We start from the raw sequence: 13,408 nt of genomic DNA, 5'->3' as shown, positions 1-13,408 counted from the left end.
GCAGGAAGGCTGTCAGTGGGGACTGGAGTCATGTATCCTGCCGTGTGTCACATGGGCGCTGGTAATGACCGTGTGGGGAGGAGATGTCCGTGGTTCAGTCATCGCAGCAGTCCTGAGTTAAATGGAGCTAAACAGGTTTCTTCCCTGCAGGACTTGTCAGTGCCTTTAGCATGCTAATGGACATCATGAGCTTCTAGAAGGGGCATAGAGCAGGCTGAGTGTTTAAAAACCTGTCTGTCTACTACAGAATTGGTCTTTTTTTTCCCCAAAGTACATCTCCTCAGGCCAGTGTCCTAAGGACACTCAGAGAACAGCAGCAGCCCGACACGGGACCGTTGGTGTCTGTCTGCCGCATGGGGTGCAGACCTCAGTGGTGGCCCGGGCCCTGGCTGGGCGAGGGTGCATCCTGCCATCTCAGCGTGACCACCTTCATGCTGTTACTGCATCTCCCCCGGCCCAGGAAGCTGCCCCTCGGCTGAAAATCACACCGTGTGGTCTTTTCTAATGGGCACTTGAGCCAGACACACCCATCAACACGGGGGGCTGAGTCTGGTGTTTGTAAACGAGCGCTGTTTCTTCACTGTTTCTTAGTCAGTCTTTTGCCCTCCCGACGGCCTCCAGAGGCAGCCATCCCCTTCAAGCGGCCCTGCGAGGATGGGGGAGCTCCCAGTGGCGGCTGGAACATCACACATGACGACAGCCAGAGTCAACATGGGGCTCATGGGGCTGAGTGAAGACGTGCGCGGGGCCAACTCCTTCTGGAGGCTCCAGGAGATATTCTGTTCCCTGCCTTTTCCAAATCCTAGCAGCCGCCCCATTCCTGAGCTCCGGGCCCCTCCACCATCAAAGCCAGCAGCACGCAGGCATCTGTCCTTGGCCTTCCTGTTCCACTTTTTTTTTTTTTTTTTTTTTTTGAGATGGGGTGTCACTCTGTTGCCCAGGCTGGAGTGCAGTAGCGCAGTCTCGGCTCGCTGCAACTTCTACCTCCCAGATTCAAGCGATTCTCCTGCCTCAGTCTCCCGAGTAGCTGGGACTACAGGCATGCTCTATCATGCCTGGCTAATTTTTGTATTTTTAGTAGAGACGGAGTTTCACTATGTTGGCCAGTATGGTCTCGATCTCCTGACCTCGTGCTCTGCCCGCCTCAGCCTCCCAAAGTGCTGGGATTACAGGTGTGAGCCACTGCACCCGGCCCCTGTTCCACTTTTGAGGACCCTGAGGCTGTGTCCAACCCCACCCCCTGCTCACCCAGGCTGGCCTCCCTGTTTTGAGCCCTGCTGATGAGCGGCCTGCGTTGTGTCTGCCGCCTCAACTGCCTGGCCTGGTCGCGCATCTGCAGGCCCAGGGATTGGCTGCTGTTCTGCCAGATCCTCCTCTTCCCCACTCATTCTACACATCAGGAAACTGAGGCCAGAGAGGAAGTCATTTGTCAGGGCCCCCCAATTAGTAGGGGGCAGAGGTGGGAGCAGGTGCCTGGCTGTGGAGCCCGCACTCCTGCCCACCATGCCTGGGCAGTCCCCTGTGTCCCTAGCAGCCAGTGGGACTGGGGGTGGCACCTGCCAAGGGCACCTGTTCTCTACAGCTGTCTGGGCCTCCCTCAGACCGTCTGCCCGGGGCAGCCTTTGTCTGACATGAGACTTCTGCGCCACCCCAAGTTCCCAGGACCCTGAAGGTGGAAGAACCCCCATAGTTGACTGAACAGGCAGCTGCGGCTCCGTGTGAATGGCAGAGTGGCCATGAGAGCGACCGCCTTGTTGTGCAGGAGAAGCACGGGTGGTGGGCACAGCCTCCTGCATGGTGTGGGGTGCCCCTAGGACAGGCTGCAGCTGTGCCGCCCCGCCCCCTCCACTCCCCTGAGCGCTGTCCCCCTGAGGGTAGGGATGGGCCATTTGGTCTCTTGTGTGGGGGTTCCTGCAGGGAGTGGCCGGTGGTCATTCAGTGAATGCTGTGACGTTGGCATGAGATTCAGGAACTGTGTAGGCCTGGGAGACGATGGCATGAGACCCGGGACCCGCGTAGGCCTGGGAGACGATGGCATGAGACCCGGGACCCGCGTAGGCCTGGGAGACGATGGCATGAGACCCGGGACCCGCGTAGGCCTGGGAGACGATGGCATGAGACCCGGGACCCGCGTAGGCCTGGGAGACGATGGCATGAGACCCGGGACCCGCGTAGGCCTGGGAGACGATGGCATGAGACCCGGGACCCGCGTAGGCCTGGGAGACGTTGGCATGAGACCCGGGACCCGCGTAGGCCTGGGAGACGATGGCATGAGACCCGGGACCCGCGTAGGCCTGGGAGACGATGGCATGAGACCCGGGACCCGCGTAGGCCTGGGAGACGATGGCATGAGACCCGGGACCCGCGTAGGCCTGGGAGACGATGGCATGAGACCCGGGACCCGCGTAGGCCTGGGAGACGATGGCATGAGACCCGGGACCCGCGTAGGTCTGGGAGACGTTGGCATGAGACCCGGGACCCGCGTAGGCCTGGGAGACGATGGCATGAGACCCGGGACCCGCGTAGGCCTGGGAGACGTTGGCATGAGACCCGGGACCCGCGTAGGTCTGGGAGACGTTGGCATGAGACCCGGGACCCGCTTAGGCCTGGGAGACGATGGCATGAGACCCGGGACCCGCGTAGGTCTGGGAGACGATGGCATGAGACCCGGGACCCGCGTAGGTCTGGGAGACGATGGCATGAGACCCGGGACCCGCGTAGGCCTGGGAGACGTTGGCATGAGACCCGGGACCCGCGTAGGCCTGGGAGACGATGGCATGAGACCCGGGACCCGCGTAGGCCTGGGAGACGATGGCATGAGACCCGGGACCCGCGTAGGCCTGGGAGACGATGGCATGAGACCCGGGACCCGCGTAGGCCTGGGAGACGATGGCATGAGACCCGGGACCCGCGTAGGCCTGGGAGACGATGGCATGAGACCCGGGACCCGCGTAGGCCTGGGAGACGATGGCATGAGACCCGGGACCCGCGTAGGCCTGGGAGACGATGGCATGAGACCCGGGACCCGCGTAGGCCTGGGAGACGATGGCATGAGACCCGGGACCCGCGTAGGCCTGGGAGACGATGGCATGAGACCCGGGACCCGCGTAGGCCTGGGAGACGATGGCATGAGACCCGGGACCCGCGTAGGCCTGGGAGACGATGGCATGAGACCCGGGACCCGCGTAGGCCTGGGAGACGATGGCATGAGACCCGGGACCCGCGTAGGCCTGGGAGACGTTGGCATGAGACCCGGGACCCGCGTAGGCCTGGGAGACGATGGCATGAGACCCGGGACCCGCGTAGGCCTGGGAGACGATGGCATGAGACCCGGGACCCGCGTAGGCCTGGGAGACGATGGCATGAGACCCGGGACCCGCGTAGGCCTGGGAGACGATGGCATGAGACCCGGGACCCGTGTAGGCCTGGGAGACGATGGCATGAGACCCGGGACCCGCGTAGGTCTGGGAGACGTTGGCATGAGACCCGGGACCCGCGTAGGTCTGGGAGACGATGGCATGAGACCCGGGACCCGCGTAGGTCTGGGAGACGTTGGCATGAGACCTGGGACCCGCGTAGGTCTGGGAGACGTTGGCATGAGACCTGGGACCCGCTTAGGCCTGGGAGACGATGGCATGAGACTCGGGACCCATGTAGGTCTGGGAGATGTGAGGTTCCCCACTGCAGCGAGTGCCCACTGGGCCAGGACAGGGCTGGGGATCTGCTCCCCAGGCTGGGAGCCACCCGTGGTGGTGCTCAGCAGCATCCTGGGAAAGGTGAGGGGAGCCGCCCCAGTCCCGCCCAGCTCCATGCCCAGTGGGTTCAGGGACGTCCGTACCCCACAGACCTCCCCACCCACCTGCCCACGGAAAGGCTCCAGCTGAGAAAAATGCCAACTTCAGCATTTTGGAACTTTCCCGTCTGCCTCGCTCCCTGAGGAAGGGGAAACCCTCTCCCCGCCTGAGGGAGGGGAAACCCTCTCCCCGCCTGAGGGAGGGGAAACCCTCTCCCCGCCTGAGGGGGGGGAAACCCTCTCCCCGCCTGAGGCGGGGGAAACCCTCATCCCGCCTGAGGCGGGGGAAACCCTCTCCCCGCCTGAGGGAGGGGAAACCCTCTCCCCAGAGCCACCAAGTTGCCATTTCCCGTGGGCCACAAACTGAAATTGAATTAGATGGCATCAGGCCTGTGCACCGCCACACCACGACAGGGTTTCAGTCGAAGCACCTGACGTCTGTCCCCATGGTTCCCCACGACAGGGTTTCCGTTGAAGCACCTGATGTCTGTCCCCGCGGTTCCCTCTGGGCGGGGGAGGCTTTAGTCCCTGCAGCCCTGAATTCCGAGTGAGGTCTTGAAAGTGCTGATAATGGCTTCAGTGACTTCTCGCACGGCTGCAGCTGCCCACTGCGTTTCTGGACGTTTCTGGAAGGCATCGCTACCTGGAGAGTTCTTCAAAAACGTCTCACGAGGACCCTGCCCGTGCTGATGCAGTGACTGGCAGACACCATTCCCGCCCGCCCGCCCCGCCGGCACCACAAGCACTGCTCTGCAGTTATTTTTTCAGATGACAAAAGCGTCTGGATTTCTTTCCTTTATTATTCTGTCCTTTAAAAGACACGGGAAGGATGGGAAGCAGTCGCACAGACACTGCTGACCAGACCTGGTGAAGCTTCTCACCCTCTGCAAAGCTTCCCGAACTTTCCCGGCAAATGCTGACCTTTGCATTCCCTGCCCCACACTGGGCGCTGCAGACCCCAGATCCCGTGAGCAGCTGCAGCGTGGAGTGAGTGTCCCTGTGAGGCCAGGGCTCCTCTGTTGGAGAAGCTGGCGATCGCCGTCTGCCCTGGCGAGGAGCTGGCTGCAGGCGGCGAGGGTGCCCCTGGACCGTAGGGAGGGCTGTCGACACTGGGTGGGAGCTCCAGGGCCTGGCAGCAGATGGTGGTCCCTGCCCAGCTGCCCCAGGGGCTGAGCTTGCAAGGCAGGGGTGTGTTTCCACCCCCTCCCCAGTCTCCCCGCCGAGTGACCCAAGCCTGGAGCCCCTGAGTTAAGAAGCAGACAGGGCTGCCAGGCACGGTGGCTCATGCCTGTAATCCCAGCACTTTGGGAGGCTGAGGCGGGCGGATCACATGAGGTTGGGAGTTTGAGACCAGCCTGACCAACACGGAGAAACCCCGTCTCTACTAAAAGCACAAAATTAGCCGGGCGTAGTGACACATGCCTGTAATCCCAGCTACTCGGGAGGCTGAGTCAGGAGAATCGCTTGAACCTGGGAGGCGGAGGTTGTGGTGAGCTGAGATCACACCACTGCACTGCAGCCTGGGCGACAAGAACAAAACTCCGTCTCAAAAAAAAAACAACAAAAAACAAGAAGCAGACAGGGCCACTGAGGGGAGCCAGATGGCACGCTCTGGTCATGGCTGGTCAGCAGTACCCATGCCCACCAGAGGTTGAAGCACAGTGGGAAAGACAGCCTCCTGCCCGTCCTGGAGCTCCCTGGGTGTGTCAGGAGCCGTCCGCACCCCAGCCACTCAGAGTTGCTCCTGTCCAGCCTCAGCTGCCCCTCCACTTCCGGTTTTTCTCCACCTGCTTCTCTGACTTAAGGGGCAGGGCTCACAGTGGCCTTAGGGCATTCAGTGTTAGAGCGAGGCTGATCCTCTCTGGATAGGTGGGCCTGGAGAGGTGGGACCTCCTGGCATCTCCCTGGGAGGGCTGTGATTCTCCTTTGATCTGATCCACAGGGACAGAGAAGGGTGCCAGGGAGTGAGGGCGTGGCATGGCTCTGGGGTCTTTCGGGCCTGGTTTGAGGCCCCTCTGCCTCTCACAGGCCTTGTGATCTCGCTTAGTCCCTGCTGTGGGCGTGTCAGCACATATGCACATCTGTAGACCCAGCTGGGCAGCGGGGCTCACGCCCCCCAGGGATTGGCCCCCAGCCCCGTCAGGTCGGTGTAGAGTGCCCTGACCGTGTTGCTGCCGCGTGTGTTTCAGGTGAACCACCAGCTGGGCAGCACCATGGACCTCTTCACCACCAGCCTGGCCCTTGCGGGCCTGACGCCACCCAGCGACAGGGCCATTGATGGCCTCAACCTCCTCCCCGCCCTCCTGCAGGGCCGGCTGATGGACAGGTTGGTGCCAGACCTGCCCCGGCCCCTTTCCCCGATCCAAGTGGTGAAGCCCAGAGCTACTGATGAGGTGCAACCCCCAGACCCAGCTGCCCTCCTCGTTCTGGACACAGGCGTGCTCGTGCCCAGGGCAGAAGGAGGCGGGGGTGCCTGTGATGAGAGGACCTGGGGACCTACCTGTGGGGCGGGGGCCATCCTGGGAGGGTCCAAGCACAGCGAGGCCCTGGCTCTCAGGAAAGCCTTAGGAGGAAGGGCAAGGCCAGGAGAGGGGCCTCATCCCTGCTTGTACCCAGGCACACGCCACCCCTGTCCACCCCACCCCTGTTCCCTGCCTGCAGCCCGGGCACACGCTGCCCCTGCGCACCCCACCCCTGTTCCCTGCCCAGCCTGGTTTTCAGTGCCTCATGGCTTCCTGTAGCTTCCTTCTTCCTTCCATCCAAGTCGCTGCTCTGCCAAGTCCATGGCCCGGCTCTTAGCTTCTGTCCAAATCCTTGGTGTCCAAAGTCCATTTCCTACCCCCTGAGAGCAGCCACCGTTCCACCCAAACCACGTTTCCTGGGTGTTCCTGAAGGGATGAGGATTCCAAAGGCTCGACGGGAAATAGAAGGTGGGGACGGCCCAAGGCAGCTGCCGCCTCCGGCTTTCTGGGGCCGGGTAGAGGGGGTTTTGCTCATTTGTCCCCTCTTGAGACCTGGCACAAGTGGTTGGTCACTGTGGGGAGAGATGGTGCCCAGCAGCGTCCCCCACTCCCCGTTCCTGCCTCGCAGGCCCAACATGGTCAGGAGACCCCATGCCGCCTGCTTATCGTCTTGTCTGCGCACCCTCCCCAGGGCTTGGCCCAGCCTCGCCAAGGACCAGCAATGAGGGGACGCCCAGGCACCCCAGCCCCAGCCGCCCAGACACCCAGGCACCCCAGACACCCAGTCACCCCAGCCCCGGCCGCCCAGGCACCCAGGCACCCCAGGCCCGGCCACCCAGACACCCAGGCACCCCAGTCCCGGCCGCCCAGACACCCAGGCACCCCAGCCCCAGACACCCAGGCGCCCCAGACACCCAGGTGCCCCAGACACCCAGTCACCCCAGTCTCAGCCACCTAGGAGCCCCAGCCCCGGCCACCTTGCGAGCCTTTTTACTTTTCAATCATCTTTGTAAAGTATCAACCAAGACCTCACGTGGAGGCGTGAGCCACTGATGACAGACGCAGCCCAGAGCCCCCAGGTGGACCCAGCGTGTCCTTCCTGTCATTACATGGTCCTCCCCTCCCATCCCACAGGCCCATCTTCTATTACCGAGGCGACACGCTGATGGCGGCCACCCTCGGGCAGCACAAGGCTCACTTCTGGACCTGGACCAACTCCTGGGAGAACTTCAGACAGGTACAGGGCTCGGGACGTGAGCGCAGGCGGAGCTGCCCCCATCTCTATCCAGACGTGGCCCCTGAGCATTGTCCTGGGGGAAGCACAGGAGGGTAAGACAGGCAGGAGCTCCACCCCCTCCACAGCCTCCTCTGCATGGCCCCCAGTCCTTCAGCGTGGCCTAGGGCATGGCAGCTGACAGGCTGGAGGGGAGGGAGGGACCTCTTCCTGCCCCGCGCGATGACAGTAGCCCCGCGGCATAGCTACAGGCGTGGCCCAGACCTTGGTCAGGTGGCCCCTATGGGCCTCTCCATCCTGCCAGGGCATCTGAGCCTCCCCTACACCCCAGGCTGGAGGCGACAGGGGCGTGGCCTGCTTGGCCCAGGTGCTACATGGGGGCCGCAGCATTGGCATCAGTACAGCAACCCCCAGTGTGGGAGGGTGAAACGCCACACGCACAGGGCCTGGGGCTCCTGCCACCCCAGGCTACCCCAGCATCCCCCAGCCCCTTCTGAGGGGTCTCTCTCAGCCCCACCCAGTCCCAGCATCAAAGTTTTGAGAGATGAATCCCCTGCTAGTCTGCCTTAATTGGGAAGAAAATCATTTAGTTTAATGGAGAGTCTAAAGACTGGAAGTGAGGACTGGGGCTGAGGGCTGAGCACCCAGGCTGAGGAGGGAAGCTGCTCGTGGGGCAGCGTCTGGAGGGCAATGATGCCCAGGAGTGTTTTGGCTCCTCTCCACCCTGTGCAGGCCCCGCACCCGCTCTTTCGGGTTTTACCCAGCACTGCCGCCTGCGAGGGCCATCCTGGGCATCGGTCCGCAGCACTGCCGCCTGTGAGGGCCGTCCTGGGCATCAGTCCCCGGCACTGCCGCCTGTGAGGGCCGTCCTGGGCATCGGTCCCCGGCACTGCCGCCTGTGAGGGCCGTCCTGGGCATCGGTCCCCGGCACTGCCGCCTGTGAGGGCCGTCCTGGGCATCGGTCCCCCAGCATTGCCGCCTGCTAGGGCTGTCCTGGGCACAGTCCTGTGCCCCTGGCACAGTCCTCGGAGGAGCCCCTTGGCCTGCAGCACCCGCTCTGGGAATGTTAGAGGCATACCTCCCCTTTCCCAAATCAGGGAGCCCAGGGGCAGCAGAAAGAGAATTGCGGTTACTGTGAGATCCTCGCCCTTCTTGAGCGTGTGAATCTGCGTCAGCTCCCCGGGTCTGTTTCTGTTTTCTGTGTTTTCTCTTGCCTTTCACATGTTGGTCCTGCTCCTCCTTGTCTCAGGGTTTCTGTAGGGATTCTGAGGATTGTGGCTCTCCCTTCTCCCAGGGCAGGGCTCCCCTCCCCTCCCCTCCCCTCCCCTCCCCTCCCCTCCCCTCCCCTCCCCTCCCCTCCCCTCCCCTCCCCTCCCCTCCCGCAGAGAGTGGGCTGTTAAAAGGGGCTTTCCTCCATGAACTTAGTGGCAGTCCAGATCTGAGGCTGGCTAAGGTGTTTTAAATACACTCACCTGCCCCGCAAAGAAGAGGGGTACATGAAAACGGGGTACGTGAGGCATGCCAGCTACACATCTCAGGGGCCCAGAGTGGGTGGCTTCACCTCCTCCACAGGATGCTTATGGGCCTACTAGTCCTTCAGCGTGTAGCCAGCGCCCTGCACCATGCCCAGTACCAGGGATACTGCTAGGCACAGGCAGACAAGACCCCCCACGGCCCCCAGTCAGGGGCTCTAGGACACAGGCAGACGAGACCCCCCCATGGCCCCCAGTTAGGGGCTCCAGGACACAGGCAGACGAGACCCCCCCACGGCCCCCAGTCAGGGGCTCTAAGACACAGGCAGACAAGACCCCCCCATAGCCGCGGGTCAGGGGCTCCAGGACACAGGCAGACGAGGCCCCTCATGGCTGCAGGTCAGGGGCTCCAGGACACAGGCAGACAAGACCCCCACCACGGCCCCCAGTTAGGGGCTCCAGGACACAGGCAGACAAGGCCCCTCACGGCCACGGGTCAGGGGCTCCAGGACACACCTTCCCTCCTCTTCTCATTGCAGGGCATTGATTTCTGCCCTGGGCAGAACGTTTCAGGGGTCACAACTCACAACCTGGAAGACCACACGAAGCTGCCTCTGATCTTCCACCTGGGACGGGACCCAGGGGAGAGGTTCCCCCTCAGGTGAGTCGGTGCAGGGCCTCCTGGCTGCTGGGGCAGTGCCAGCTGGACTCCCCCAAATGCAGGCTCCACAGGGACGGAGCCCTCTGCACCCTGCCTGCTGCCTCCCCTTGCCTGCGTCTCCTGTTGCTGTTCATACCCCCACATGCTTGGTGGCCTGCCCTCCTCTCAGGGTGCCTGCTCCTGCCCACCCTGGTCGTCTCCCCACTTCTGCCCCTTCTGGGCCACCGTCCGCCTGCCCCCAGTGATGTGTCCCCTACTCTGAGCTGCCTTCAGGGATGGCCGAGGCCAGAGGGGAGGGGTCCAGGCCCTGGGGCCAGTAGGAGGTGCAAGGACACAGGTCAGCTAGCAGGAGGAATGGCAGAAAGCCGCCAGCCCCAGCTCCACCCTCTGCTCTCTGGGCCTTGTCCTCACCCCACTGAGGATGCCGGAGTCTGTGCCATCGCCTTCCAGTTTTCAGGGAAGCCCTCCCCTTATCCTCGGGAGTCTCGAGGGTCATGGTTGCCAATACCAAACCCACGTGCTGGCAGCTCCTTAGGGGCGACACAGAGGCGCCAACACTTGGCTGGAGACCCCGCCCTGGCTTCCTTTTTTTTGTCCGAACCCACCTCCCTGGGCTAGGGCTACCTGGAGGCTTCCCCACCTCACCCCAGCAGGATGAGCAGGTCCCCAATTCCTGCTCCTGGCCTGGGGGTCCTGGGGCACGTGCATGCCCAGTGGTCTCCAGCATTCCTGCCCTATCGAGTTGGTCCTGGGAAGACCCAGGAGCATCAGGGGAGTGGCCGTGCAGAGGCAGAACCAGGCCTGAGTACAGCAGTTGCTCCTTGCCCAGGCCGTTCTGTGCTCACTGATGGGCCTGGGTTTGAGTAGGGCCGGTGGGAGGCAGCAGAGAGCAGTACAGGACAGAGGGTGGCAGCACCACCGCCAAGGTCCCCTGAGGCTCCTGCACCCTCTGGACGGAGCAGCCGCCTTCCCACGGGGCTGAGCCTGCGGTGAGGCTCCTGGGCTGCAGCCCCTCAGGGATCCCTTAGGCACTTCCTCAACAGCACCTCTCTTCCACCAAGCGTCCAGCTCAGAAGCCCAAGATGGTGACTGCGGGAAGGCAGCAAGGAGCCTGGAGTGGACAGAGCAGTGTCCCCAGGCCCAGGTCCACCCACACCTCCCAGCTTGGCCTGAAGGGAAGTAGGGCCTTTGCCTTGTGATTAAGGCACGGGTGGCGCTAGGTCATCTTGGAGAAGGTGGCCCTGGGTCCAAGGCCAAATGCCCTGAGTCCAGAGGAAGGAGACACAGATATGGGTGAAGGCCATACGGGATGAAGCGGGGACTGGACGGGAGGAGACACAGACATGGTGAAGGCCACAGGGGACGAGGTGGGGACTGGACGGAGCGCCACCAGCCTGTGCTCACCTGGGGCCACTGGAGCTGGAAGAGGCAGGAAGGAGCCCCAGTTCCTCCAGGGGTGCACAGCCCTAAGACCCTTGGTTTCAGCCTCTGGCCTCCGGAAAAGTGAGGGGCGTCTGTAGTTTTATTGTTTTAAGCTCCAGTTCGTGGCCATTTGTTGTGGGGGTGCCGAGATCAGAGACAGACGCCCCCGGGGGACTCGTGATCACCTGTGGGGGTGAAACCCGTGAAACCATGGGGGGCCTGGAGCTTGGGGCCTTGTGGAGCTGGAGGGGCTGTCTGGGAGCCCCCTGGGCCCGCAGAAGTCACTGAGGAGCCAACAGCCCCCGGGCTGGAAGTGCTGTCCCAGGGGGACCACAGGGAGCAGATCGCAGGCCCCAGTTACACAGAACCGTGCCGGCCACACGGGTGCCCGCCACACCCCCCACAGGCTGGTCGCTTCAGGGACCACCCGAGGTTAAAGCCTGGAAGGCGGTGCCCCCTCGCGTCCACTGGGCGTGATTGGCATCCACAGGGGTGTCCTCAGGGCCGCTGTTCCCCACCTGTTGCGTTTGCTGGAGCCCCTCCAGCCAGGCCAGAGCAGAGAGACAGTCCCACCCACCACAGCCACCCAGTCCCGCCCTCACAGCTGGAGAATGGGTGGTTATTTTAAAGCAAACCCCACCCAGGCCCACCCTCACAGGTGGAGAAGGCAGGTTTATTTTAAAGCAAACCCAGGCAGCAGGCAGAGCTTCCCAGAAGGGGTCACAAGGAGGCCCAGCTGTCAGCCATGCCTTTGAGAACCACTGTCCCCGAGGTCAGAGCTTCTCCGAGGGGGTCACAAGGAGACCCAGCTGTCAGCCATGCCTTTGACAACCACTGTTCCCGAGGAGACCCAGCTGTCGGCCATGCCTTTGAGAACCACTGTCCCCGAGGTCAGAGCTTCCCCAAGGGGGCCACAAGGAGACCCAGCTGTCAGCCATGCCTTTGACAACCACTGTCCCCAAAGTCAGACACCTCTGACACGGCCTCATTCAGCCTGGGTTGCTTCTCAGACACAGACACACATGTCGCTTTGCCAGGAGCCTCTCTAAATTAAAGACGGGTGGCCGGTCGCCACGGTTCATGCCTGTAATCCCAGCACTTTGGGAGGCTGAGGTGAGTGGATCACCTGAGGTCAGGAGTTTGAGACCAGCCTGGCCTACATGGTGAAATCCCGTCTCTACCAAAATACAAAAAATTAGCTGGGTGTGTTGGTCGGTGCCTGTAATCCCAGCTACTCGAGAAGGTGAGGCAGGAGAATTGCTTGAACCGAGGAGGCAGAGATTGCAGTGAGCTGAGCTCGTACTACTGCACTCCAGCCTGGGTGACAGAGCAAGACTCCGTCTAAAAAAAAAAGACGACGGGGCCAGGCATGGTCACTCACATCTGTGATCCCAGCACTTTGGGAGGCCAAGGTAGGAGGATCGCTTGAGCCCAGGAGTTTGAGACCAGCCTGGTCAACACACCAAGACCTCACTGGTACAGAAAATAAGAAATTAAGGCTGGGCACAGTGGCTCACGCCTGTAATCCCAGCACTTTGGGAGGCGGAGGCGGGTGGATCATGAGGTCAGGAGTTCGAGACCAGCCTGACCAACATGGTGAAACCCCGTCTCTACTAAAAATATAAAAATTAGCCAGGCGTGGTGGCGGGCGCCTGTAATCCTAGCTACTTCGGAGGCTGAGGCAGGAGAATCGCTTGAACCAGGAGGCGGAGGTTGCAGTGAGCTGAGATCGTGCCATTGCACTCTAGCCTAGGTGACAGCGTGAGACTCTGTCTCAGAAAATAATTAAAATTAGCCAGGCACGGTGATCTGTGGTCCCAGCTACTCAAGAGACTGAGGCAGGAAGATCGCTTGAGCCCTGAAGGTCAAAGCTGCAGTGAGCTGCCATATCACCACTCCAGCCTGGGTAACAGAGCAAGATCCTGTCTCTAAAAAATAAATGAAATAAACAAGAAGATTAAAGCAACAAGCCAGGCCGGGGCCTTCGGGGACACTCACCGTCAGGAGGTGCGCGTGCAGTTCTCACCGGTTCTCAACCAGAAGTATTTGGCCACAGAATCCTGCAAAAACACAAATGCACCTGAGACCCTCCTGGATTAAAAATGGACCCTGTGCTCGGGCACGCTGTGTGAAGCCCAGGCTGGGACCAGGACAGGCATCTCCACGGGCACCAAGCGGGAAGCCCTGAAGGACCCCAGCTCTCCTGGAGGTCGCCCTCTGATGCAACCCCAGGCCTGAGGCCTAAGCAGGGAGTGGGTGGATGGAGCAGAAAGAGGCTGGAGCGGGTGGTGGGGGGTGGGGAGGGAGGCGCATCCTCGTCCCTGTTGCATGCAGCTTCTGTGTGAAACCTCGTTTTTAGGGAAG

The 13,408-nt window shown here is 62.1% G+C and overlaps 1 protein-coding gene across 7 annotated transcripts in view; it reads left to right on the top strand.

The window, feature by feature from the left end:
• GALNS (galactosamine (N-acetyl)-6-sulfatase) overlaps positions 1–13,408 on the top strand; it is a 44,959-nt gene that overhangs the window by 26,165 nt on the left and 5,386 nt on the right. For all 7 annotated transcript variants that reach the window (XM_054452789.2, XM_063654192.1, XM_063654193.1 and 4 more), the window contains 3 exons: positions 5,983–6,119; positions 7,390–7,492; positions 9,501–9,622. In XM_054452789.2, the coding sequence (XP_054308764.2) occupies positions 5,983–6,119; positions 7,390–7,492; positions 9,501–9,622 (362 nt within the window). The remainder of the gene's footprint in view (positions 1–5,982; positions 6,120–7,389; positions 7,493–9,500; positions 9,623–13,408) is intronic.

The sequence above is a fragment of the Pongo pygmaeus genome, chromosome 18 (assembly GCF_028885625.2).
Source record: "Pongo pygmaeus isolate AG05252 chromosome 18, NHGRI_mPonPyg2-v2.0_pri, whole genome shotgun sequence".
Lineage (NCBI taxonomy): Eukaryota > Metazoa > Chordata > Mammalia > Primates > Hominidae > Pongo > Pongo pygmaeus.
Note: the sequence above shows the minus strand (reverse complement) of the source record. Positions and strands in the feature narration are given on the sequence as shown.